Source organism: Colius striatus, chromosome 2, assembly GCF_028858725.1.
Source record: "Colius striatus isolate bColStr4 chromosome 2, bColStr4.1.hap1, whole genome shotgun sequence".
In the NCBI taxonomy this organism is placed as follows: Eukaryota; Metazoa; Chordata; class Aves; order Coliiformes; family Coliidae; genus Colius; species Colius striatus.
In genome coordinates, this window is record NC_084760.1 from 17276502 (window position 1) to 17303689 (window position 27188).

At 38.7% G+C, this 27188-nt stretch overlaps 1 protein-coding gene across 1 annotated transcript in view; it reads right to left on the bottom strand.

The window, feature by feature from the left end:
• ADGRB3 (adhesion G protein-coupled receptor B3) overlaps positions 1–27188 on the bottom strand; it is a 463861-nt gene that overhangs the window by 29003 nt on the left and 407670 nt on the right. Inside the window, exons 19-24 of the mRNA XM_061989823.1 lie at positions 14772–14922; positions 14146–14215; positions 9690–9756; positions 7518–7603; positions 3942–4040; positions 3422–3593 (exon numbers count right to left, since the gene is read on the bottom strand). Of these exons, the coding sequence (XP_061845807.1) occupies positions 3422–3593; positions 3942–4040; positions 7518–7603; positions 9690–9756; positions 14146–14215; positions 14772–14922 (645 nt within the window). The remainder of the gene's footprint in view (positions 1–3421; positions 3594–3941; positions 4041–7517; positions 7604–9689; positions 9757–14145; positions 14216–14771; positions 14923–27188) is intronic.

Genomic DNA, 27188 nt, shown 5'->3' on the forward strand with positions numbered 1-27188 from the left:
GTGTTAAGGCAAGTAGGTGTAACTACCAAGACCAGTTTTCAGGAACAAATCCTTGAAGTAGTTAAATGAAGGATTCTTTGCAGTTAGATGAGATATGCATATGTGATTTGCTAAAAAAAAACCCAACAGTGAACAACATACCCCGTAACTAGCTGATTGCCTACACACAATTAGATTCTAAATTCCTGTATAAGCATCTTTACAAGTAGATATTTTTGAGTATTGCTAGAACCAGTGAGTTCTATTACAGTTCAAGTCAAGCTACTCTATGAATTTGAAAACTGAGTTTATTTATTGAAAAGGCTAATTCCAGATCTATCACAACAGTTCTACCTGTGAGTAGGGTCAGACAAGAACATTTCCACAAAATGTTCAGCAAATCTAAGCGATCCCCGAGAATGAAGCATTTTCAGTAAATAGCTGTCATTACAGTACGGAACAAGGACAAAGGGTAATGGGATGAAGCTGGAACACAAAAAGTTCCATTTAAACATAAGAAAAAACTATTTTACTATGAGGGTGACAGAGCAGTGGCACAGGCTGCCCAGAGGGATTGTGGAGTCTCCTTCTCTGGAGGTCTTCAAGACCTGCCTGGACATGTTCCTGTGTGACCTGATCTAGGTGACCCTGCTTCTGCAGGGGGATTGGACTAGATCATCTCTAAAGGTCCCTTCCAACCCCTACCATTCTATGATTCTATGATTCTGTGAACCTGTCTTGAATTCAGTGCCTGGGATGCTGTGGGAAATTGCTCATTCAATTTGATGTCAAGTAGCCAAAATACTGTGTATTTTAAAAACACTACTGCATTACTGGACTGAGTCAGGATTTAATTTTATACAGTGCTATAGTACAGATTGAACATTAGGAAAAGATTCCTCACTGAGATGGTGACACTGGAACAGGCTCTCCAAGAAAGTGGTCATGGCACTAATTCTGTCAGAGTTCAATGAATGTCTGGACAACACTCTTAGTCATAGGGTTTAGTTTCAGGTAGTCCTGCGACGAGCAGGGAGTTGGACTCAATAGTCTTTACAGGTCCACTCCAACTTGAGATATTTTATGATTCTGTGAAAGATAATTCTGTTTATACTGCCTCGTTTTTGAAAGTTTCATTTGTAACCTTGAACTAATGATACATATTGTCCTCAGGACAATAAGTGGGAGGTGGTAGGCCCTTTACAGGCTATTAATATATCCCAATGGAAATCCCAGTTTCATAAATAGGAAAACCACTATGCAACTGCCATTCTTTCTACTCAAAACAGTTACCATTTTACTAAAAGAATATGTGAAATTATGACTTTCAGTCCTACAGATGAGAACACTCCCTTTCATAGACGTATATCATGTAAGGAAAGAAAATGTTGTAGAAAATAAGGGGATGGCAAGACAATTCTATATAAAATAGATTTGTCTTGAGTACCGTGTTTTATTCTGTACATGTTTTTAACCTGAACAAAAAAATCAAAACATCAAACACAAAAACCCACCAAAAAATCCAAAAAATAAGAAATAAGAAAAAGGAAAGCCTATTAAAGGAAGTAGGCCTGTCCCGTTACAAAAGTTGATAAACTTAGAAAACCAGAAGTTCATAGCCTCTAACAGATTGAATAAAGTGGGATATTCAGTACAATGGACTAATTTTTGCAAGGTGCTGATTTCTACAAAATATTTTAAAGTTTTTTCCTTAATAATTAAAAACATAACTCTGGAGCAATGGGCTGAGGCCAATTGTATGAAGTTCAATAGGGTCAAGTACTGGGTCCCGCACTTGGGCCAAAACAACCCCAGGCAATGTCATAGGCTTAGGGCAGAGCAGCTGAAGAGTTGCCCAGAGGAAAAGTTTCTGAAGGTGTTGGTTGACAGCCAGCTGAATATGAGCCATCAGTGTATCAGAAATAGCGTGACCAACAGGACTGAGGAAGTGATTGTTTCCCTGTACTCAGCGCTGGTGAGGCTACACTTTGAATACTGAGTTCGGTTCTGGGTCTCTCACTACAAAAAGGATATTGAGGTGCTGGAGTGTGAGATGGACAACAAAACTGGTGATGGGTCTGGAGAATAAGTGTTATGAGGAGCAGCTGATGCAGCTGGGATGTTTAGCCTAGAGAAGAGAAGGCAGAGGGGAGACATTATCGCTGTCTACAATGAGTTGTGTTGAGGTGGAGGTCATCTCTTCTCCCAAGTAATGAATGATAGGACAAGAGAAAATGGGGTCAAGTTGCACCAGGGAAGTTGCACTAGGGAAGAACACTTTTACTGAGAGGGTTATTAAGCATTGGAAGGGGCTTCCCAGGGATATGGTGGAGTCACTACCCTTGGAGATATTCAAAAGATGCACAGATGAGATGCTGAGGGATATGGTTTAGTTTAGTGACGGGCTTGGCAATGCAAGGTTAGTGGTTGGACTTGATGACCTTAAAAGCCTTTTCCAACCTTAATGATTCTATGAATCTATGATAATCAATTAAGCATACTGTGTAGAATAGCAGATATAAAGTTAATGCAAAGTGGTACAATACTGAAGGATCAAAATAAAACATGTGACTTGTAATTATTTTTCAGGAATATAGCGTGTTTCAATGGCATCATGAGTGTGCTGGTGGACTGGGTTACTGCTCTACAGTCCAACTCCACCAGCTCATTTCTGATAGATGGTCCCACTGCCACAGATCTGCCAGCAAAGCTGCTGTGTTACTGCTCTCAAACCTATCTCAATAAAAATGTAGGGTTAGTTAGCAGGTTAGATAGGTGGCTGAAGCTGTCACCAGTCAGATTAAAGAACATTTTTGTGGTAGCTTTGACATCATATTTCAATGGTGATGAATTCTGTGGTGAGTGGCACTGAGCTGTGAAGGGCAGGCCAGGGTACTAGCTTTTCCTTGCAGTTCTCAAAGCATTCATCTGTCTTCATCCTCACTGTCCCCATAACTTAAGTGTGTTCCCATAAATCTGAGTTTGCAGAACTGAAAGAGTAGATTTTTAACAACAATATTCCTCATGTTCTTGTGCTCTCTTCCAAGGAAAGTATAAGCAGAAATCATTTTGTGTTTGAATCAAGTGCTAGAGACTGTAAAAGTCCATGGCTTTTGGTCCTCAGGAAAAGGGCATTCCTGTTAGCATTTCCTTATACTCACAATATTGGGAAAGCCTAACATTTAAAAATAAACTGAACTTGAGATTGATTAAAAGCTACCTGTAATTAACTTGGCACAGTTTTATACTCAAAGTGACATTCTGCACCCGGAATTAACTGATCTTTCCCCTCTCTCTTTCATTTGTGCCTCTACAACTCACTATAAAATATTCTCTTTCTATGAAATATATTTCCACAGAGCAAGTTGTATATAACTTTAAAGAGCAGTTGAGAAAGTAACAGGATCACAGCCCTTTAGAAAACTGGGAAGGCATTCCTCACCTCCCTTCGGAGAATACAATGGACCATGACAATAACAAAGCCTTGTAATGAATCAAATACTGCAAAAAGTATCTGAAATAATATTGATCTTTTGTCTGTCATGGCCAGAACTGCAGACATCCAAGTCAGGGCTAGAAGTGGCAACACCACACAGGAACTCCAAAGGGATGCCCTATTGAAAAAAAGAGAAGAGCAGCATTGTAATATTGTAAAAAATTATGAAAACAACACTATTAAAATAAAACACATTTAAGGATGGCACTTTATCAAGTTAACTTGAAAATCAAACAATAATGGAACAGTGTCATACATTATGTTCTAAAGAATATCCTGTATTCAGTTAATAAACAGTTGCAAGTTCTTGTTTTTTTCTTTCTTTCTTTTGTTTTTTGTTAAAAAGTACTTAAACATGCTCAGCATTCTATACAGTGTTAGCAAACACAGTTGTCATCATCAAACTATTGTCTCACATGCACTGGATAAGATTCGTAACAAGAAGATGTAAATGATCAGGACTAACATGGCATTACTGGCGGTGGTGGCTGACAAAGCTGTTGTTGAAACTACTCCACACTTGGCACATTTGAGCGTCAAACCGCTATGAGGCTCACTCATCTGACTGCAAACAAACAGAACACCCACAAAAAGAACAAAATATTGAATTGTCACCAAAAAACGTTGCTACTGAAATTTAGCTTTTAAATATGATGTCATGCAGAAAAAGTAAGTAGACTTACTCAGGATGAATGCTCTATGTTGTTGCAAAACTGTACTTTGTACTTTACATTATTGTTAGCTTTAAATGTTAATGCTATGGGGCTTAATTTCATGCAGACCTTATTTCTTCCATTTAAACTACTAAAGGCCCCAACTGTCCAGTGATCAAAACTGCTCAGTACACTGAAGTAAACATAAGCACGTGCTAGGATAGACATACAAAGTGAAATCCCTCTATTCAGACCTCTTTTATAAAAGACTGTTGTATCCAAACTTGCTTAAGAAAGAGCATAGGATACTTAAAGGAGAAGTATGAGGTATGTAAAATCACAAAGCATTAACAGGGAAACAAATCTGAAAAGTGTATCCAAGCATCAAATCAGTTATGTGTATTCTGAATTCTCAGGTTTGTACTAGTGATCTGAATGGCCCACTAACATCTAGAGGAAATTTATTCATGCCATGTGAAGGTCTGAATACAGGGCTTGAAATGTATGGAGTCTGATGAAATAAATATTAATTGATACTAAAAAAGGGTGACCTGTTTTGCATTTTAATAAAACACAGTACACAAGCATTAAGCTCAAAGCACTCTGTATGGACAATTGTACCTTGGCACCTGTCAGAAGAGTTAAAGGGCAAAACCTGGAATTTAAATTTTCTTTTACAAACAGCATGCATTCAACTTCCTGAGTTGATAAAAAGCCTGTTGCTATCCCTTCTCTTTCTGCTATCAGAAACAGGAATAAATATAGCTGACTGAGATGCAATAGGAAGGATGCTTTACCTATTCCCAGATGGAAACTGATCAACATTGTGAAGATAAGTAATATTTCAGGTTATTATCAGTTATTTCAACCAACAGAACTCCTTTTATGTGAAACCCAGCATCCACAAAGTTTTTCACCTACTGCCCAAAACAACTCCAGTGGTATAAATTTTGAGAAATCAAATATATTATTTCCATATAAAAAAGTGCAGTACATTTTCCATAAAAATAAGGGATTTTCCATATGAAAACAGTGAAACAGATCATGGTGTGGAAAGAACTTAGTCAATCCACATCAGATCACACTTATTAAAGATCTACATTAATGAATGAACTAGGAAAATGTCTTGGGTAAGTTTAAACTAAGCTTGGGAAAATACTTTCTGTCTTTGCTTGACAATACTTCAGTGTTATCAGACTGGATTATATGTCTTCTGGATCTTACAAGTAATAATAGAAGTTCATGGTATGCAATGCAAATATAATATTTCAGCCTAGACATATATATATATATATATATATGTGCTACCCCTTATGCCAGTAAAATTATTGAGATCAAGACAACATATCTTTCTTTATTTTTTTTTACCACTTATTGATTCTCCACATGGTTATTAAGGTGGTAAAAAATACGAGTTTACCGTATTTTTCCCTATTCTCAGCTTTAAATTCTATATAAATGATTTCTACAGCTGAACTTCTGACTGAATTTTTGACAAGTTGAGGTCCAATGTTTGCCAGAAAGAATGACGTTGCCTTCCTGAGCATGGCTGGCAAGAGATACTTGAGAAATGAGTGACAATCCCCTTTTCTACAAATGCTGCATCACTTTCTATGCCCCAAAAAATAACTCAAGACCCATTATCTGCCAAGTAGTATCAAGGAATGCTGTTGCCAAGCCACCATCTCATACTATCATAAAAGTTAAGATTGTTTCTCATTAGGATATCTACATACTTTCCCAGAACATTTTCTATTATAAAATAAATGTCCATTTAGTTTAAAATAGAATACTTCTTTACTAAGTTGCACGCTGTTAGTAATCAAGTCATTGGTTTCATCAGGAAAGTACACTAGAAACAAATAGATTTCTATAACCTACAATTGAGTAGACAGAAAATAATTCCAATAACGTAGTTAAATCGAAGCTTGGATATCCTTAGAAAGTGTACAAAGACAAACTTATGGCTGTTCCAACTCCTTAAATCACTGAATTTAGAGCAAATGTGAATTTGAACTGGTGACTATTAAGTTATTACTATTCTTTATATAATTTGTGTAGTTCTATAACATTCTAGATTTCATTAGTGTTATTACGTAGTTTAGAACATTGATGGACAAATGTAGACCAAAGTACTTTCTAATGAAAAAGAAGGAAAAGAGAAGAAACAAAATGAAAACTTTTGGTACATATTTGTCAGAGTGATGGTGAAAGAGCTGAAATCCAGAAAGATTTAATGGAATTAATAGGATAAGCAAATTACACCAGCTGAAGTATTTGCCATAAGTTTGCTTATCCAACCAATGAATTGAACTTAGGAATGCTACTGTTAGTGAAATGGTAAACAATTCGAAGTGAAGCCGTAATAAATCCAGCCATAACAGTAATATACAGCAAAATCAAGCTAGCATTGCCTATCATTGCTAGAAATACAGATATTGGTGGTGGTAACTACAAGCTAGCCCAAAAGACAACACTAAAACACAAGTTCAAAGCACAATCAAGGGCATTTTTGGTGAATACCTGTAATTGAAAATTGGTGATAAAATTTAAAATTAGAACATGTAGCTGTAAAAAAAATCACTCAGTTTAAATATACTTTTATAAGCATTAAGAAGGTGATGACACACTTATGAAACATTTTTTTCCAATACGGAATGAATCTAAGTTTGCTGCTGCGGTACTTGAAATCATTGTTATCCACTAAAAAATAGTTTCTGATACCAACGACAACATAATCCTTTCTTCTCATGATAACAAACAGAATTTCAATGTAAATGCAAGTAAACAATCAATAACACAGAATTTCTACTAAGGTTTTTTTTCTTTGACAGCTTTTAAAACACGGGTGTTTTTTTACTTTGAAATTCTTTTCCACTTACTTAGAATATACATCTATGTAGATACGGATATAAGTACAAAAGCAAATTTTTCACATTGACAGAATGGCCCCAGTAGAGGATATATTGCTGTAAAACATTATAACACTTTAGAACAGTTCCCACAAATGAACATTTCCCACCATGGTAATCGAATTTGACAGCTACACAAAAATGATCGTTTCTTTCAGTTACACACAGTTCATAAAACTCTTTTCCTAACTGCAACAACTTCACGTGTGACAATCTTGTGAAACTTCAGATTTGTTCAATCCTCATTCTTATTGACTTAATACTCTTGTACTTGTGTTTTATTATGTTTAGTTTGTTTAGTTGCATTCCCCCAGGATAATGCAACGGCAAATTTTGAGATGAATGGGTTTTGTTAGACATACTCTTACATTGATATACAAGTTCAAAGCACAATCAAAGGCATTTTTGGTGAATATCTGTAATTGAAAATTGGTGATAGAATTTACAATGCTTTAAAAGAACTTGATTGTTGCTTACCCCGCTCTGTGTTTGAGCTTTTTATCTAGGATTCCGTCTCTGGAAACAAGTTTATTAAATACCAAAATGCCAATCACCATGTTGACCTGTCAAATAGAAAACAAATGATCTTTCAGTGCCTGAAAGGAAATATTTCATCCTGTTACTTCGGAAAAAGGTTCTTACGGGCCTGCAAAATGTGTCTTGTTACATTTCTGAGTATTCCTTCAGAAACACCAAAAGGCTGTATTCACAAACACATATATGCACATTATCAACAGGCCCAGTATCAAGTCATGTATGTAACATGTCTGCTGGTAGAAGCTTGAGTAATACAGCTTTAACATCTCCTCAGTTTTACAGTTCCAGGAAAATCAATGCATTGGCACGGTGTGCACAAAGAAGAGATAGTCAGAGCACATGATGGCCACAACTATGTTCCTTTTATAAGCATTTACAGCCCACGTGGGTGTTGCAACTTATGCAGAAGCAGCCTACAGTTTTTCTGTATCTTCCTGCACATTAGTCACTCTCTATGTCATTCACCAAACTGCCAGTCTTGACCCTTCTTTGCCTGCAGTTTCCTTTTGTTTTTTTTCTTTTGTGGGCCAGAAAAATGCCTAGAGTAAGCCTGTTTAGCTCCATTAAAGTAAATGGTGTTATGATCACGCACATGGGTTGAAGACCTAACCTTAAAAAAAAAGTTAAGTGTTTCAGCAGTCAGACTTTGTCACTCAATGGACATACTAATGGCATTTAATGGACAACTTAATGACTGTTATTACATATTTGTATTATTGAACTGAACTCTATGAACCTTTCCCTGCATGGCCCTGCAAAGAGGTAAGTTTTGAATGTATTAAATAAATGTCCCCCCCCTTTTTTTTTTTTTAATTAGAAAACTGTATAATCCTTTTTTCCTTTCAAACTGATTTTTCAAGACCTGTGCCAAAATACCTAATTATTGCCAGTCTGTCCTGCCAGCTCTTTTTCCAGCTTTTCTTATTAGCACTTTATTTTCAGCATTTACATTTTTCAGCTGATGTTATATAACTCTTTTGCTTTGTACACTTAGGTTTAAGTGGCTGCATGGAACAGCTCCTTCCACAGCTACTAGCTAATGGTAGGGCAAACTGTGATTGTGAACTTCAAACACCTCTGAACAAAGCCTGCCAATTACACAGAGAACATACAGTTCCATGTGAAAATTATGACTAGATTTTGTAAACATCCTTGGCTCCTCTCTCATGACAGGGACTGTGTTGTACAAAAGGATCTTGGCTTGACTCCAGGCAATGATGAGACAAACTCTATGGGAGTAGTAAACATCCATTTCAGGAAAATCTATGCAGCTAAATGGCTGTATCTTTGGTGACTACTAAGACCGATTCCCTTTTGCTAGAGAAACCAGTGTTGATAGAGTTATCCTAGTATAAAATTGGTGGGTTGGAAAGAATTACATCCAAAACCCATATAGGAAAAATGCTAAAAAACTATTATAAAAATACCAACAGACTGCAGAGCAGATGATTGATAGCCAATGGCACATGTAGGGTACAATTCATCTCAACCTGGAGCTGGCTCCTGAAATACTTCTGGTGTTTTGAGACCCAAAAGTGCGTATTTTTTCCACTAATAATGAAATATGGCTGGGTTAAGTAGCTTAGACACAGAAATCTACATTGCAGATGTTTACAATTAGGCAAAGTGGATCCTACACTCACATACATTTTCAGAAATGTGGGAGATTAATACACAAACATGTAATATTTCCCAGCTACAATGATATTTTTTCTGTGCTTTCTAAAGCAGTAGCCATGGAGAACTTGCTGGCTGGTTCCACTCCTCCTGTTGCTTTTACTGTCACAGTGATATACTTGCCAAGCAGCACTCCATCAAGACTGTCAACTGAACTTCACAAGGCAGCGACAATTGCATAGATGCTACTGATACTCAGTGGACACCTGTAACAAGTTTTCTATGCTGCTAATCTGCACATTATTCTTTCACGGCTTACTGTGTAAACATGGAGAGGTAACTGATATAAAGAAGTTATACAATTAAATTAATCATGCATTCAAAATACAGAAGGTATGTTAAACAATACTGAGCTCAGTATTTACAGCAAAATATGATTTTATAACATAAATATCCCATTCATATGAAAGTATTGGAAATTATATTAATATTTACCAAGACAACTGCAGCTGCAGGTCCAACGAAAGCATAAAGTAGCCCTCCTTCAAGAGACAGCCAACAGCTAGAAGGAACATTAGAAAACAACTAACACAAATTAAAAATAAGTATAACACATTAAGAAAACACTAATAATTACTATGGCATGAGATTCTTTTTGTGTACATACAATCCTACATAGAGTTTCATATGCATCCACAAAAAGCAATTATTTTTTCGATATCACCATTTCCATTTCCAATTTTTCATGTCTCAGAAGTTTTAATGTGAATTACACATATGCTGAAATGCCTAAAATGTGTAAAGAGCACAACAGAAAATGTTTGCAAATCTTTATTGAATCTTCTCTAACCATGTCCGTTGAGTTAACTGAACAGGACTTGCCAGGTGGGTATGCAGAAACATATACAGCTTACAATGTCTGACAGTTCTATACTTAAAGCAATGAAAGGTCAAGTTCCTGCAACACAGAATTTCAGAAAAAAATGGTTTCTACATGTCTTCTCTTATGTCATCTAGTAATTGCTATTAGAATTAAGTTTTACAGTCAGTACTCTCATTAAAGAATCGTCATATATGACCTAGCTGTTCTGTATTCTCTAGAATATTTTGCAAACAATTTAAATTGATATTTTAAAGCATCTGAAAACTGTGTTTTCTGGTGAGCTAATAATTTTGCAGAGTTTGTCATACCGCAACAGGGCTTTCAATGAGACCATTAGATTTCCAAACACAGAGCGCTTACAGAATCAAATTCTAAATATTTGATACACTATGCTGTAAAGCTCTCCATATCTGCAAAAGATCATGAGCTTCATACACTCAAGTAAATGCAGCTGTGCTCTTTTCCCAGTGATTACACATTCAAAGAACTGCATGTTTATTTGAATGCATGATCACACCTACATATAAGAAAACTCAAGTACACGCATTCAAATAATTTACTTGTATCTCGCATACAGAAACATTCACATCAGAGTCATATATATCTTCTTTGTTTTCCAGTACTGTTTGTGTGCTTTTGAAAACCAAGTAAATTAAATGCAAGCACATCATAATATTAATGATCTGTTACAGCTGGAATTCTAAGTGCAAAGAATAAAATTGTTTCTCGTTGCAATAAAACCATGTGAAATCTGCCACATGAACCCAACTGCATCAGTGTGTTAAATTCCGGAATGATAAATTGATACAAATAGTCTGTATCTGCTTCACTTTTAAAAAAGATAACACATCAGGCTATTCTACATCCTACAACTACAACAATAATGTTCAATTTATTTTTGCAATGTAAAAATCTCAATTTTCGACAATCTCTATTTTTAATAATGTGTGATGTTGTTATTGCAATGTATTCAATATCTGATATTTGATGACTGAAATGTGCTTTTTCCAATCAGTTTTGATGGAAGACTTTCTGAAGACAGATTCTCAGGTGACATACCATAAGGCAATTGATGTCACATTTTTACAATTTTTTCCTTCTTACTTTTCTCTGCAAGGATTTTTTTCTATGCTTTATAGCTGCTTTTATTTTGTTCTCTCATTCTATCTTCTCTCTCCCAGATGCCCACATAGCATGAAGCCATATAAATTGATTATTATTAAGAGCATCCACTGGTGGTTTTATGGGACCATGTTACATGGTCATAAAATCCTGCTGAGTGATGAAGCATCTGCAGTCTTGCTCCTGTGTTCTGCACATTTTGTGAGTTGTTTGATAGTCTCCATAAGAATGAGTCTTTCTCTTAAGAGAGCGTGCCTGTGCCAGAATTTTCATTCTTTTGATATAATAAAATCTGCACTGGTCATTAATATATAGAACTGTATGCAAACATGAGTAGGTCATGCAGGTTTATCAGCTTTTAGTAGTGATGCTTTCATAGCTCAAATTGTCTGCAGAAAGGTAGCAGCAATATTTATTAGATATACATAAATAGCTAGAAAAAACAGTCAGTCTTTCAGACACAGAAATCTTTTTCAGGGATATACTGAAACATCTAAAACTTTGTCACTTTTTTTTTTTTTAGTATTTTTATGATATCCCCTTGATTTCTGTATCTATATCGATATGAAGATCTCTGGGTAGTTCTAAATGTAGAGTAGTATAATTGTCTAATAATTAGGACTGAAAGAAAAGGATGGAAAATGGAGACTTGATCACGGAATTGAGTGTGAACAATTCAAGCCACTTGTTAGCCATGTACCACACGTAACTGAGATCTGCTTCAAAGGTTCTTGTGCCTTCTTCATGTGCGGGACTGGACCAAATTCCTTAATTTTCACTCCTAATTTTCTCCATTTGAAAATGTCATTTACAAAAATTGCATCTTCCAGACAAGAAATAGTTTGCAACACATTCTGATGGCAGCATGGTTGCAACCAAATAGGCCAAATATACTGCAAGTAGTGAAAAAACTTACACAAGTGCTTTAGTTATGGCAAGGTGAGTAGGACTGGAGCTCTGCTTTTACACTGCCTGTGCTGGAGAGGATCCAGAAGCAGGCTACCAAGCTAGTAAAAGGATTTGGAGCACGTCTCATAGGAGAAATGGTTGAGGGATCTGGGGTTGTTCAGCCTGGAGAAAATAAAGCTCAGGGGAGACCTTATTGCTCTCTACAACTACCTGAAAGAAGTTGTAGTGAGGCAGGAGTCGGTCTGTTCTCCCTAGTAACAAGCAATAGAACAAGAGGAAACAGCTTCAAGTTGTGTCAGGGGCGGTTCAGGCTGGATATGAGGAGGAATTTCTTTACTGAAGGGGTTGTCTGGCATTGGAACAGGCTGCCCAGGGAGGTGCTGGAGTCACTCTCCCTGGAGGTGTGTATGAGACAGTTGGATGTTGCGTGGTTGATAGGGCTGGGACAAAGGCTGGACTTGATGATCTTAAAAGTCTCTTCTAGCTGAAACGATTCTATGATTCAATGATCCTGGTGATGGAGAAGGAATCACCATTCCTTGCATTTCCTCTTTTTTCTTCTGCAATTCTGATGTTAAATGTCAAGAAAATGTATTTGCAAATAAGATAAGAAAGCTGCATTATGGTTCTGTTTGTCCCTGGTACACGTCCTTTTGTGCTTTTGTCCCAAGGTACTGTGTTAGCCGAATTTGAATCCTGGAAGAGTAGTTGCTACATGCAGAGAGACCTGTCCTTTTTTACTTTCCATGTTACCCTTAATGAATGATTTGTTGCTTTGCCTGAATATTTTAGTATATCCTCTTTTAAAAATGCATTCAGCCTAGGAAGGAAGCAGGAAGCAACACTAACTGAAACAAGTAGTCACAGATGAATAATTTCAGTAGTGTAAATGCAATGGGATTGATCCTGCAAAGAACACAGCTACATCCCCAAAGGGTCTGGACATTATAATCTTGTGAGTTATAATTCTTACAGCTTAAATAATTCTCCAGTGCTGGTTCAAGGACCAAATAACGAAAAAGACAGCAATATGGGCACATATTAGTCAGGAAAAATGTCAGCGGAGCAAGCCCTTAAAATAACTCACAAAAGACAGCTAAGACTGTTGCTTCAGTAATGCTCTAAATGCAAGTTAGGTAAGACATACCTTATTTTAAAAAAAAAAAAAAGCAAGACACACATTGTCACAATTTAAAGAGCTCAGTGTTTACAGACAGTATTCAGAAGATTTATTTTTGAACCCTTACTCACCCAGAGCTGGAGCAAGGGCTTGAAGCCTCTCCTACCATGTGCCAAGATGGTGAGACACACAAGGTGGAGATGGACAATTTGGATTTCACTCAGTGGTAATACTAAGGAGAATAATTAAATATTCATCGAAGCAAGGACTTGACCTAACTCATCCACATCTCTGATGAATGCCCTCATTATCAGGCTACAGAGTTGTATTTCCTATTTTTCTGTCCAGATGCATACTTAATTTCTTTAGCAAGGTGAAGAGAGCTCCAAACAGGATGACTGAAGGAAGCACAGTCCATTCCAGAAAATGAGCTGGATCAGGCAGTCCAGGAGAGATGGGATGGATGGGAGAGCTATTTTGAGATTTCTGTGGGGCTTTGGCTCCAAGAAGTTCAGGGGCATTAAAGCTGACGTACATGCTTGGTGGAGAGAAGTCTGGGTACCAAAGAGACTCTTGTTGGTACAGTTTTACATATGTTTAGAGGCTGTTAAAGGCTAGCCATAACATCTAACGTTCTCTTTGGTAAAACATTTATAAATGTTAGGTGTCTAAGTGAACCTAATCCTCAGTGTTTCTACAAGGCTGCCTACTTCAAAACATCCCACACACTTTGCTGAACTCAGTCCAAGATTGGTTTATGGTTTTCTCCTTGTTCTTTTGCTGACCACTCTGACTTTTAGGGCAGCTCCAAATGTGAATGGACACATATAGAGCCTTTAGACTGCACTATGTAACTCCTGATGAGTACGACAGTCTTGTTAATTAAAAGTATGATTTATCATTTTAGATTGACTTACTAGTGTGCTGTTCCATATCCTTTTGTCTTGGTAAAGCCTATTGATATTGCAACCACTAATGCTGGTAAACCTGAAAAAAACCAAAACAGTAACAACCATTAGATGTTGAGCAAAATATTGCTGTTCTGCCTGGACAAAAGATGACAGGGCAAGCTAATGCAAAATGACCAGTTTTACATGGAATGAATCATTTGATGAAGCACACTGCTATTGCAGGATTTGTTTTTTCTGTAGCTCTGGCATGGAGGAGGACACTGTTTCCTGCCCACGGTGCATCACTTTGATGTAGTTAAATTACTGATACATTTGACAGATCTTGAAGTGAACTAGGAAGAGGCTTCATGAATATTCATTGAATGTTTTTTTTCTTGGTTTGATTTCTTGATATTTTGCTGAAAATCTTCCAAAATGTTCTTAAAACATATTTACGAAACAATGCTAAAACATACACCAGCATGGCTTGAGCTTGAGATAAAGTGGAAAGGCTCCTAACCTACTTTTCTTTTTAGTAACATGCTGTCTACTATCTTTCAGATTTACTGAAGAAAATGAAGATATTCTTGACTTGTCACTGCATTAAATGTTTCATTCCAATGATTCTGAGGAAATGAATTTTGCAGACTTACCCCATCCAAGGCACAGGAAACGCTTCCTTATGAGCCGTGTCCTAATTTTTCCAGTAACAGCCATATATGACTGCCACGCTTCTGTCAAAACCCAACAGAATGAAGCTAAGAAGAAGAAGTGTAAAAATGCAGTGGTTGTGGTGCAGATGCCCTGCAGGAAGCAAAGAGAAGCTCATGCTGAATATTTAGAGACACTCATTTCTTTTTTCAATTCAAAGAGTTGTCATATTCTATCATCCCGACCTTTATTGTTAGCATCAATTCCCCCTTTATGATATGGTGGCAACAAAGACGGTGAGAGGGAGAGATGGTGATTGGGATTAGGCTCAAGAGGTTTTGACTGTTTTCCCTAACACTGAGTGTGCTGAGCATGGAAAAAGAATGCAAAACAAATTATGTCACCAGCTTTTTTTTCTTTTTTAATATACATTTACTTTGACCAGGGATCATCATAAAGACATTGTGGTAAGCAGGGTATAATGATATTGATTTTAAAATCTGTCGTGGTTTAGGCCCATCAGGGAACAAAGACCACGATTAGCCTCAAGTACCGAAGAGGCTAAGAATTGCTCGAGGGCAGGGAGGGCTTAATTGCCGCTTAAGGTTCAGGACAAAGCAGACCAGGCTACTCGGTTTGGGGAAGAAAAAAAAAAAAAAAACAGAAAATAATTTAATGCAACATCAACTAAAACATACCCACAAAAACCCAAAACATAACCAAAACGAAACAACACAGAGGAATACGTCAATGAAGAGTCCAACCAGCCTTTTTAAGAACACCTTCCCGCCACACCTCCCCTCTTCCCGGGCTCAGAGCCCTGATCCCGGGGTTTTTTTCCTTGCCCCCCCCTGAACGGTTCGGAGGGGCAGGCAGTGGGGGTCTCAGTCAGTCTGCTCCCAATAGCTTCTGCCGTTCGTCCCTCCTCAGGACGGGCCAACTCCACACCAGTCCTCCCTGCAAGTCCGTGGGGTAGCTCACACACATGGCAGCCCTGCACGGGCTGCTCCGACGTGCACCCATTCCAAAGGCTGCAGCTCCTCTCTGCCTCTCGTGTGGGGCTGCTCTGCGGCGTGCAGGCTCTCCAGCACGGCCTGGGCCATGGCCGCCTCCCCACACAGTCCCTCGCCCGTCCGGGCTCACTCACATGGAGCTGCTGGTGGCTCTCAGTCCTGCCACGGATCTCCATGAGTTTCAGGGGCACAGCTTGCATTCTCGCCACGGCCTGCAGAAAGGTCTCCGGTCTACTGCTTCTCCTTCCTTCCTCCTTCTCTGGCCGAAGGGTCCGCGTGGTCGCCTCCATCTTGTATCCCTCTTACACCTCCTGCCTCGCATTTCAAATTCCCGTCCCCTAAATAGTGATCGCAGAGGCGCCAGATTGGCCCACCCGGGCCGGAGGTGGGTGTGAACCCAGGAGCCGGGGGAGGGTCCGCAAACTCTTTACCGGGTCTTCACTGCAACCCGCTCCCCCTGTTACTAAGCCAAAAGCTGCTCCTTGCTAAACCAGAACATTCCACCCCTCGCCTCTGCGAATCACTTATTCAAGAAAACATAAGGGAATCTGAACCACCTTCACAAATCAACATATAGTAACTAAGATCAAACAGAACCAAACACTTCCCCGTGAAAATAAATGATATACACATAACACAATAAATACACATAAATAAAAATCCACCCCTAGACACAAGGTAGCCTCACCCAGACGTCTGTTTTGTCCTTTACCACTCCCAATTCACCATCCTTATCACAAATTCCAATCTCCAGCAGCTCAAGGCCCCACGTTGGGCGCCAAAAATGTCGTGGTTTAGGCCCATCAGGGAACAAAGACCACGATTAGCCTCAAGTACCGAAGAGGCTAAGAATTGCTCGAGGGCAGGGAGGGCTTAATTGCCGCTTAAGGTTCAGGACAAAGCAGACCAGGCTACTCGGTTTGGGGAAGAAAAAAAAAAAAAACAGAAAATAATTTAATGCAACATCAACTAAAACATACCCACAAAAACCCAAAACATAACCAAAACGAAACAACACAGAGGAATACGTCAATGAAGAGTCCAACCAGCCTTTTTAAGAACACCTTCCCGCCACACCTCCCCTCTTCCCGGGCTCAGAGCCCTGATCCCGGGGTTTTTTTCCTTGCCCCCCCCTGAACGGTTCGGAGGGGCAGGCAGTGGGGGTCTCAGTCAGTCTGCTCCCAATAGCTTCTGCCGTTCGTCCCTCCTCAGGACGGGCCAACTCCACACCAGTCCTCCCTGCAAGTCCGTGGGGTAGCTCACACACATGGCAGCCCTGCACGGGCTGCTCCGACGTGCACCCATTCCAAAGGCTGCAGCTCGTCTCTGCCTCTCGTGTGGGGCTGCTCTGCGGCGTGCAGGCTCTCCAGCACGGCCTGGGCCATGGCCGCCTCCCCACACAGTCCCTCGCCCGTCCGGGCTCACTCACATGGAGCTGCTGGTGGCTCTCAGTCCTGCCACGGATCTCCATGAGTTTCAGGGGCACAGCTTGCATTCTCGCCACGGCCTGCAGAAAGGTCTCCGGTCTACTGCTTCTCCTTCCTTCCTCCTTCTCTGGCCGAAGGGTCCGCGTGGTCGCCTCCATCTTGTATCCCTCTTACACCTCCTGCCTCGCATTTCAAATTCCCGTCCCCTAAATAGTGATCGCAGAGGCGCCAGATTGGCCCACCCGGGCCGGAGGTGGGTGTGAACCCAGGAGCCGGGGGAGGGTCCGCAAACTCTTTACCGGGTCTTCACTGCAACCCGCTCCCCCTGTTACTAAGCCAAAAGCTGCTCCTTGCTAAACCAGAACAAAATCTCAGAAGCGAATAAAGAAAATGTGGGGATGTAAATGCTCCTAATTGTGAGTTATATTTTCTTTCCCTTCATGCAAAAGGATCCTGACTGTAAATCCGAATTTTAGGCAATAGATTATGTTTGCATTATTTGAATTTTTATTCAAATCTGATGGAGTGTTAACCTATTGGAATATTCTCCCTCAGATCTTTTTAATCAGGTTTTATTATCATAACCTTAACAACTACTGTGGATATTGTTTTTATGGGTGTCATTAATTTGTCATCTGTAAAGTATTTTGTGCACGTGCAATTGTCTTTCTTTTGTCACCATAGCCCTTAATTAAACTTGATGTTGTAGCTTATATAAACAAACTTCTTTGCATAAATGATGATATATCCTCCATTGTATTTCTTGAAATGCCGACTGCAGGCTATAGCATGCAGTTCTAACCCAGAACCAAAACCACACCAGTAATCTTGAGAATATCCTTACCATGATTTATCCTTACCCCAATTTGAAGTGTCAAAATTCTATTAAGATTTAAAAAAATGTATTTCTCACACCCAATATTAGCAATGCAAGATTGTAGTTGAGGAATTTAGATATTATTTTTATGATTATTTCCTTATGCAGTATAAAAATCTAATATCTTACACACACATAATAAAAGGCTTCAGTGCAGCAAACTATTTAGAAAATATACAAGACCCTAATTATATATAGACACTTACATACATACTTGAACCAAAGCTAGTAGGTACCAAACTATGACACCACACATCATAGAATTATAGAATGGTAGGGGTTGGAAGAAACTTTTAGAGATCATGTAGTCCAACCCCCCTGCAGAAGCAGGTTCATCTAGATCAGGTCGCATAGGAACATGTCCAGGTGGGTCTTGAAGACCTCCAAGGAAGGAGACTCCACAACCCCTCTGGGCAGCCTGTGCCAGGGCTCCCTCACCCTCACAGTGAAATAGTTTTTTCTCATTTTTAAGTGGAACTTTTTGTGTTCCACCTTCATCCCATTACCCCTTGTCCTGTTGCTAGACACTGTAGAAAAAAGGGATGTCCCAACCTCCTGACACCCACTCTTTAGATATTTATAAATGTTAATAAGATCTCCCCTCAGTCTCCTCTTCTCCAGACTAAACACCCCAGTTCCTGCAGCCTTTCCTCGTATGAAAGATGTTCCAGTCCCCTGATCATCTTGGTGGCCCTGCACTGGACTCTCTCCAGAACTTCCCTGTCCCTCTTGAGCTGAGGAGCCCAGAACTGGACACAGAACTCCAGATGAGGCCTCACCAGGGCAGAGGAGAGGGGGAACAGAACCTCCCTTGGCCTCCTGGCCACACTCTTCTTGATGCATCCCAGGATGCCATTGGCCTTCTTGGCCACGAGGGCACATTGCTGGCTCATGTTTAGTTTATTATCAATCAGGACTCTCAGGTCTCTCTCTGCAGAGCTGCTCTTCAGCAGTTTGACCCCCAGCCTGTACTGGTGCATGGGGTTGTTCCTTCCCAGATGCAGGACTCTGCACTTGTCCTTGTTGAACCTCATGAGGTTCCTCTCTGCCCAACTCTCCAGCTGGTCACGATCCTGCTGAATGGCAGCACAGCCTTCTGGGGAATCAGCCAGTCCTCCCAGTTTGGCGTCATGAGCCAACTTGTTGAGAGTACACTCAGTCCCCTCATCCAGGTTGTTGATGAAGATGTTGAAGAAGATTGGCCCCAGACCGATCCCTGTGGAACACCACTGGCCACAGGCCTCAGCCAGCTCTTGATCCACCTCATACCCACTATGCAATCCACACTGTCTGAGCTTTCTGATGAAGATGTTATGGGAGACAGTATCAAATGCCTTGTTCATGTTAAGGTAGATCACATCCATTGCTCTCCCTTAAACTAGTCAGCTGATTATGCTCTCATAGAAGGCTACCAGCTTGGTCAAACAGGATTGGGTTTTTTTAGTTAATTTTATACTCCTTCTTACTTTCAGGACTTTTTGTTTCAAATTTTGTATCATGTTAACTTTCCCAGATTCTTACCTGAAATCAATTGTATTGGTTCACTCCAATAGTTATCTCAAATATATAGCTGATAAATGGTGTCAGCTGATATTAGCATTTGCTGATATCAGCCTCTGAACATAAGAAATATATGCACTTGAAGAGTCCAAACTTCATTATTTCCTACTGTGAATTTACATATATGACAAACACCTTGTTTTCTAATCCAGGGTCAAATGGACTATTTAAATCTAGGGGAAAGAGATTTTATATTATTATATGCATGAAAATTATTGTTTATTTTTGAAAAGCGAGGAATAGAAACCATAAAAAAACAACAGATCCTACAAATGTACGATCCATTCCATCCTAGATTTTGCCATTATTCTTTCGTTTAGATGTCTCTAAAGTGTGTGGATTCATAAAATCTACCCTGTTAAATCCTGACTGATAGTAGTATTTCCTCTATATTAAGAATATATATTTATTTCAAATGAAACTATGCAGTGAAACACACAATAAATATAATAGAAAATACAGAAATGAGGTTTTTTACTACCTGGCTCGTATGTTATGAATTCCCACTATGCAACTTTAATTTGCTTTCCTATCAATGTTTTTGTAAAAGCCAGTATGTTTTGTTGGAATGAGAATTTTACCTTAAAATTACTTTTGAGGAATAGTACAAGATCCTTTATGGAGAAACTGCATAGGTGAAATAAAGTATTACCTTGACAAAAAAGCGAATATACTACTTCCCATATAAATCATGCAAATACAAACAAATCTAGATCTTTTTGCTGAAAACACTGCTAACTTATGGATGAGTAAAGACTGTATGATTTAGCTCATAATTTATCCCCTGTATTGAAAGAAAGGTAGGTGATGATAATCTGAGACAAATGTGGACATGGCTGTTGTGGAAGAAAGAGCTGATATGGAAATCTTATTGACCCTGCTGATCACAAAAGGAGAAGACAGAAGCAAGTTTTATCAGAAGTGATCTGTGCTCTAGCTGGAATATGTGACTGCTGATTATAGCTAACTCTTCTGAATGACAGACAGTGGCCTTTAATGAACAATGCTAAGTCCATGTCAGTTATACAACTGCATTTGAAACACATACTCTCAGAAGGATGCAAATCAGCCTCAAAACATCACTTAACACCTGCTGTGTGACTGTGTGGACAGAATACTGTGCAGACAGGGCTTGAAGTGAATTCAGCCTTCCTCCTTCCCCAGCCAGAGAAGACATCCTGGGATATGAAACTCTCCTCTCCCAGGTATAGCTATGGGTTCAGCACAGTTGACCAAAATTCCTCTGGAAATCTGGCTTTTATGTACTTCTATGTTCTTCCCCTTTGATAATTAAATAAACAAACAATGCTGTCCTGTCTGGGAAAGTACTATAGCTAGGAACCTATTTCCAAATAAGAACAAAAATTCATTTTCACTAAAGGCTGTTACTTTGTTAGTATTATTTTCTTTCTCAGTAGGTCATGGACTACACCCAACATCCTTCTCCTTCTCTCTTCTGCTCTGCTAAGGGACCACCACCTCCTCTCACCTTTCTCCACATGCAGCAGCATCACTAAAACCTCTTGGCTCATCACTCACAGAAAGCCACAGTACGTCAACCTGTCTGCACCAAGAGATGGTGGTACACATCATCCCTGTTGCTTTAGTGGGATATCCTTCTTATTTGTTTCTAATTCTAGTTTATTAAAACTCACGGAATTAATTAACTGTGCTGAGCACCTATCAACTTGCAACAAAATTAATTTTAACACCCTAATTTATTCCCTATTTCTTTAAGCTTCTGAAATTAAGTCAGCTCTGTTACTCTAACCTCCTCTTCCTCCCATTGCTGTTGTTCACAGTTCTTTACATTTAATTCTAATTACAAGTGGAGGAAGGGAGCCTTTCTGTCCTCAGAATGCAAAATTTCATGAGATTTAATTGAGCCTCAAGTGTTTAGCTACCTTGAATATCTAAGTAAGACCATTCATCTCTTTTTAATAAACAACATACTATTGAATGCAAGAGCTCACATCAGGTATCAAATTATTTCCTTTCATTTCTGTAAGAACATGCGCTCTGAATGAGAGTACTGAAGCACAGCTGAAAAATGTAAAACGTGCAAGTTCAAAGCTATGTTTTCTAGTGATTAATATTTTAATATAATAGTGATTAATAATACAGAGAACACTTACCCATTTTTATGACCAACCTCAAAATAATTGTTTATCATTACTTCTGGAGTATCTAGTTGATGGGTGTGGGGTTTTTTTAATAGAACAGTTGGGTTTTTTTAATAGCAGCGTGAACAGATCTTTTACACAAAGACAAAGAGGGTTAAGTAAGGGCACCTGATCTGTCATTTTCAAACCTGTCATCTGAAACTGTTTCTTTTTCTTAAACAAACTAGTTGCCTGTCTCTGGGTTCTGATAAACGGTGTAAAAATCAAAGCTACTGGAAAATGAACATTAAAAAAAATGAAATCTGTATCGGTGATAGCAAAATGACTAGGGCTAAAACCCACTAGCTGGATTATGTTACGAAGGCTAAATGGAAGCTAGTAGAAAATAATTTCAATAAGAAAACTTCTAGGAGATTAAAAAAAAACTTGCCCTTTATATAGCTCTGAGGAAATAAGCATAAAGAGATAAATTTTATTCACATAAAGTTCTGACCATGCACTGAATACACAAAGAAAGAGCACTTAAAAATCATCATAAAGAGTAAATTAAACAAACAAAACAGAATGTAGAGGGTGTAGCAAACAGAAGAAATATAATTCTATGTCAAAATTGGTATATTTTCTTTGCTTTTTGTGACTCTTTAGTCCCCAAAAACTAAAGAGCTTATATTTCCCCTCTTCAAATAAAAAAATATAAATACCTGAAAAAACATGTTACTGCACAGAATGGTAGGGGCTGGAACGGACCTTTAAGATCATCTTGTCCAACCCCTCTGCTAAAGCAGGTCTGTCTAGATTAGGTCACACAAGAATGTGCCCAGGTGGGTTTTAAAAACCTCTGGAGGAGAATCCACAACTTATTATTCCTTTTTAATTATTATTTATTTTTAAATTGATTTATACAATACAGTACCCTTGTGTCAAGAATGGCAGGTGCTGTCAGAATACAGGGATATAGCATGTTGAGCAGGTAACACTGAATTCTAGATTAAATACTAATTTCTAGAATAGATTGCTATGGAATAGTAAATGGAGTTTATGAAGGCTGTGGGACAGCGAAGTAAGCACTTGATCTGAGGAGTATTTTTCTGGAAGGCGGATAGATTTTCAATGACAAATAATATGGTAAAGGCAGCTGTCTCTTCAGCTGCAAACATTTGAAACTGATCTTAAATGTCTGAAAAATCATAGCTGTACACTTTTTTTTTTTTTTTTTTTTTAGAATGGTAGGGTTGGAAGGGTGGGTCTTGTAAGACGTCCAAGGAACAAGACTCCACAACTCCCCTGGGCAGCCTGTGCCGGGCTCGCTCACCCTCACAGCAAAATACTTTTTTCTTATTTTTAAGTGGAAATTTTTGTGTTCCAGCTTCATCCCATCACCCCTTGTCCTGTTGCAAGATACCATAGAAAAAAGGGATGTCCCAACCTCCTGACACCCACCCTTTAGATATTTATAAATGTTAATACGGTCTCCCCTCAGTCTCCTCTTCTCCAGACTAAACAGCCCCAGTTCCCGCAGCCTTTCCTCATATGAAAGATGCTCCAGTCCCCTGATCATCTTGGTGGCCCTGTGCTGGACTCTCTCCAGCAGTTCCCTGTCCCTCTTGAGCTGAGGAGCCCAGAACTGGACACAGGACTCCAGATGAGGCCTCACCAAGGCAGAGGAGAGGGGAAGCAGAACTTCCCTTGACCTGCTGGACACACTCTTCTAAATTGCATCTCAGGATGCCATTGGCCTTCTTGGCCACGAGGGCACATTGCTGGCTCATATTTAGCTTATTATCAATCAGGACTCCCAGGTGTCTCTCTGCAGAGCTGATTTTCAGCAGTTCAACCCCCAGCCCATACTGGTGCATGGGATTGTTCCTTCCCAGATGCAGGACTCTGCACTTGTCCTTGTTGAACCTCATGAGGTTCCTCTCTGCCCAACTCTCAAGCCAGTTGAGATCCTGCTGAATGGCATCACAGCCTTCTGGTTAGTCAGCGAGTCCTCCCAGTTTGGTGTCAGGTTTCAGGTTTCTCTTCCAGAAACATAAATATCACTGGCACCACAACGATTTGAAGGTACTATTTCATTTTAAAAATCTCATGTTCTTTTCTGTTTCCAAGCTTGAGTACCACTAACACCACAGGCAAAGAATTCAGGAAATCTGATACCTGTGTTGAAAACAGCACTGTAGTGGAAGGAATTGTTCTAAAATAGTTATTTGTATTTTAGACCAACAGCTATGAAACTTTTTACTTAACTTATGGACAACGCTTTATATCTTCTAAAAATCTCCTTTTAAAATCTTCTAAAAGTCTCCTTAAAAGCTGAAGACTCAAATGGTTTAACTTTATTATACTGTGTTTTGATATCTGACATTGTAACCCCCCAAAATTAGCATTTGACTTCATGAGCACTTATGTGAAGAGATATGTACAGTTCATTATTACAATGCAGGATTCTATGAGCGGCACAAGACAATATGAATGATAACCTTACTTGGATTTTAGATCAAGGTAATTTTTTAGTGCAACAGCAGTGGGTTTGGCATAGTTACATGATCTCCCTCACAAAGATAATGAACAATAACTCACTGAATTTTTTCTTCTAAGCCTTTCTAAGTTCTGATAAATAGCTTATAAACTGTCTGTAAATGACCCCTCTGTTTCTGCAGTTTCTGCAGTTTCTTTGGTTTAGTTTACAACTATAGTCTTACTAAGGACGCTTACATCATCAATAGCACTGCAATGCTATTGCTATTGCTTGGAAAACATTTTCAGTATCGAGTTTTGATTTTTTTGAGTATCATGTGAAAATCATCACAACAGTTGCTAAACTTTGAGGTCACTACATGTGCCCAGTCTCAGGGTGTAGTATAATTTGTTCCGCTATTTTGATTGAGGATTTGTTTGCGTGTCTTCTCTTCTGGAGTCTGTTCTCATATTTGACTCTTGTGATTCTAGTGCAATGCCATAAGAGTCATTGAAAGAAAACTTACAATTAAAGTCTTCTCTGCATTTCCACTTTCCAGACACATTTTAAGTATCTTTCTTATTTTCACCTAATGTTTCTCTAGATGCTTTATTGACAGATTTGATTCCTGGTCCTCTTTTTCTAATATTTACCTCAAAGTTATTTGAGGAAATTACCTTTCTGTGAGTAAAGCATTCACAATCTTTATTGACACTTACTTATGAAGATCAGTCAGAATGCCTCACATTTTTTTTCCCCAGGTGCAGAGTCCAGCAATAGAGGTGCTGTTCATATCTGCTCCACTAAAAGTATACAGAGGCTTCTTTTTATCTTCTACCCTTTGCAGTTATTTTTCTTCAGAGTTCTCCTTTGATAGCTGTCACCTCTATCACTCATATCAACAACCTCTGCATTAAACTCTTGATACTATATAGTTGTCCTTCAGCATCACTCAGTTATGTCTGTAGAGAAATGTTGTTTTTTATCCAAACTAATTCCTCTGCTAAACACTATTCTTCTCCAGTACAAAATCATTCTATTAACTTGATGTGAAGGGATAGGCTGCTGTTTTGGGAATGTAAAAGTATTCAGGAAAGTTGCTTGCTGCTTATGCAAACCTTCTATGTTCTGTCATATGGCAGAATCTGCCTACGCTAGCAACAGTAAAGGCACCCTTTATACACTGGCATGTGATCTGTGCTGCTAAGTTGTTAGTGAATTCCTCGGTATGGTTTTGACCTGAGTCAAAAAAAGCTCTTCTAGCCCTGGTCCACACATTAAAGGAGAGCTTGGACAAGAAACCCTGCCTGACAATCTGCTTGCACACAACTGTACTCCCCTGGAGAGCTCCGTTGTAACAGATGAAAGCCATGTTGTGCTAATTTGCCCTGGGGCTATAGAAATATTTGTGGCTCATTTTGCTTACTAGTTCGGATAGAGAAAAGAAGTACAGCTGGATAATTCATAATATGTTCAGCTATTACTAACATATGAGACAGTAAAAATCATTCTATGTTGTTCACAGCACTCTGGGGATTGTCACTGCAATATGCAGGTTTGTAATATGTTAACTCAGAATTGCTTTTTTGGTGACGTGCCTACTGAAAATTGGAAGCCAGTTGGAAGATTGTTCTCATGCAGTTTCCTTACACACATACTCATTTTAGTGTTTCTCTTGTTTTGGATTGTTATTGCTAAGTTATATTCAAGCAAATGAGCCCAGCACAAGCAATATCATGGAATAGGTTACTCAGATACAATCTAATTTCTTCAATTACAAAACCTGGCAAGGGAAGCTCTTCCCTTTTTGTACTGTGAACATACATATTTTTTTCTGAGCAGGTGGGAAATGAAGGAATAGGATTCTCTAATTGTTTACGGGATTAATTCAAAGTCAGTGTAAAGAATCCCATTAATTTAAGTGGACTTACTTTGGGCATTATACCTGTAGAAAAACGAATGAAAAGTGCATGAGCCGAGGCTTGTGATCTTGCTTTTTACCCTACGTGTTTTATATGTTTACACAGTAATGGATAAGCATTTTTCTGGTAAGTGAATATGGCCTACTTCCCATCATGAATTTATTCTCTTGCCTTTGATGTTAAACACTTTAAACAAGGCAAATGTCAACTCTGTCAGGACAAAATAACTTAGTATTTTAACTATGTCCTTACATGAACGTGTTGTGACATTTACGAAACTCAGAGCAGCAGGTTTTCAAGCAGACTTAAAATAAGAAGCCCCTTGCAACTCTAAAGCATAAAATCAATTTAAACACAAGTTTTCAATTGACTAATTAATCTCAAAATGCTATCACTGTGTTATAACAGTAATGCTTCACTGTGCTGGAGAACACTCTTTACTAGTTCCCTTTTTTGTTCCTTGGCATGCTTTGCTAAAACAACTTCATTGCTGAGCTACTGAGGAATGACAATTAAAAATTAAATTGAAGGGGATGTTACCCTGAAGAATGACTCTATAAAAATAGCTTTGTGAGGTTTTGCAATATCAAATATGAAAAATTTCATATTTAAAGATGGATAAATTGCAGGATCATTTTTTTAATTGAGCAAAACCAACCTGGTCTATGTAAACCACTGAATAACTGGAGTTCTTATGTTCTTGCACATCACCGAGTGTAACAGTATTACAGAGGCGGAACCGAGGTGCAGTGTAACCTAACAGATTGGATTGACATTGATGAAAGTGCAATTTGGCCTGAAACTCTCTGTAACTGTCTGTGACTCATAGGAAAAAAAAATGCATACTGTCTGTCAGAGTGGTTCTACTTGCTGTCAGAAACAATTTGGTGGAGGCTATGGATAACTAATATACCAGCTTCAATGATGTTATTACATTTTGGTTTTTCAGGACAGTTGATTTTCAGGAACTGTTTTTAGACTCCAAAATCTCCATATCAGTTTAATTTTAAAATATGGAATGTGCAGTGAGCAATCTTAA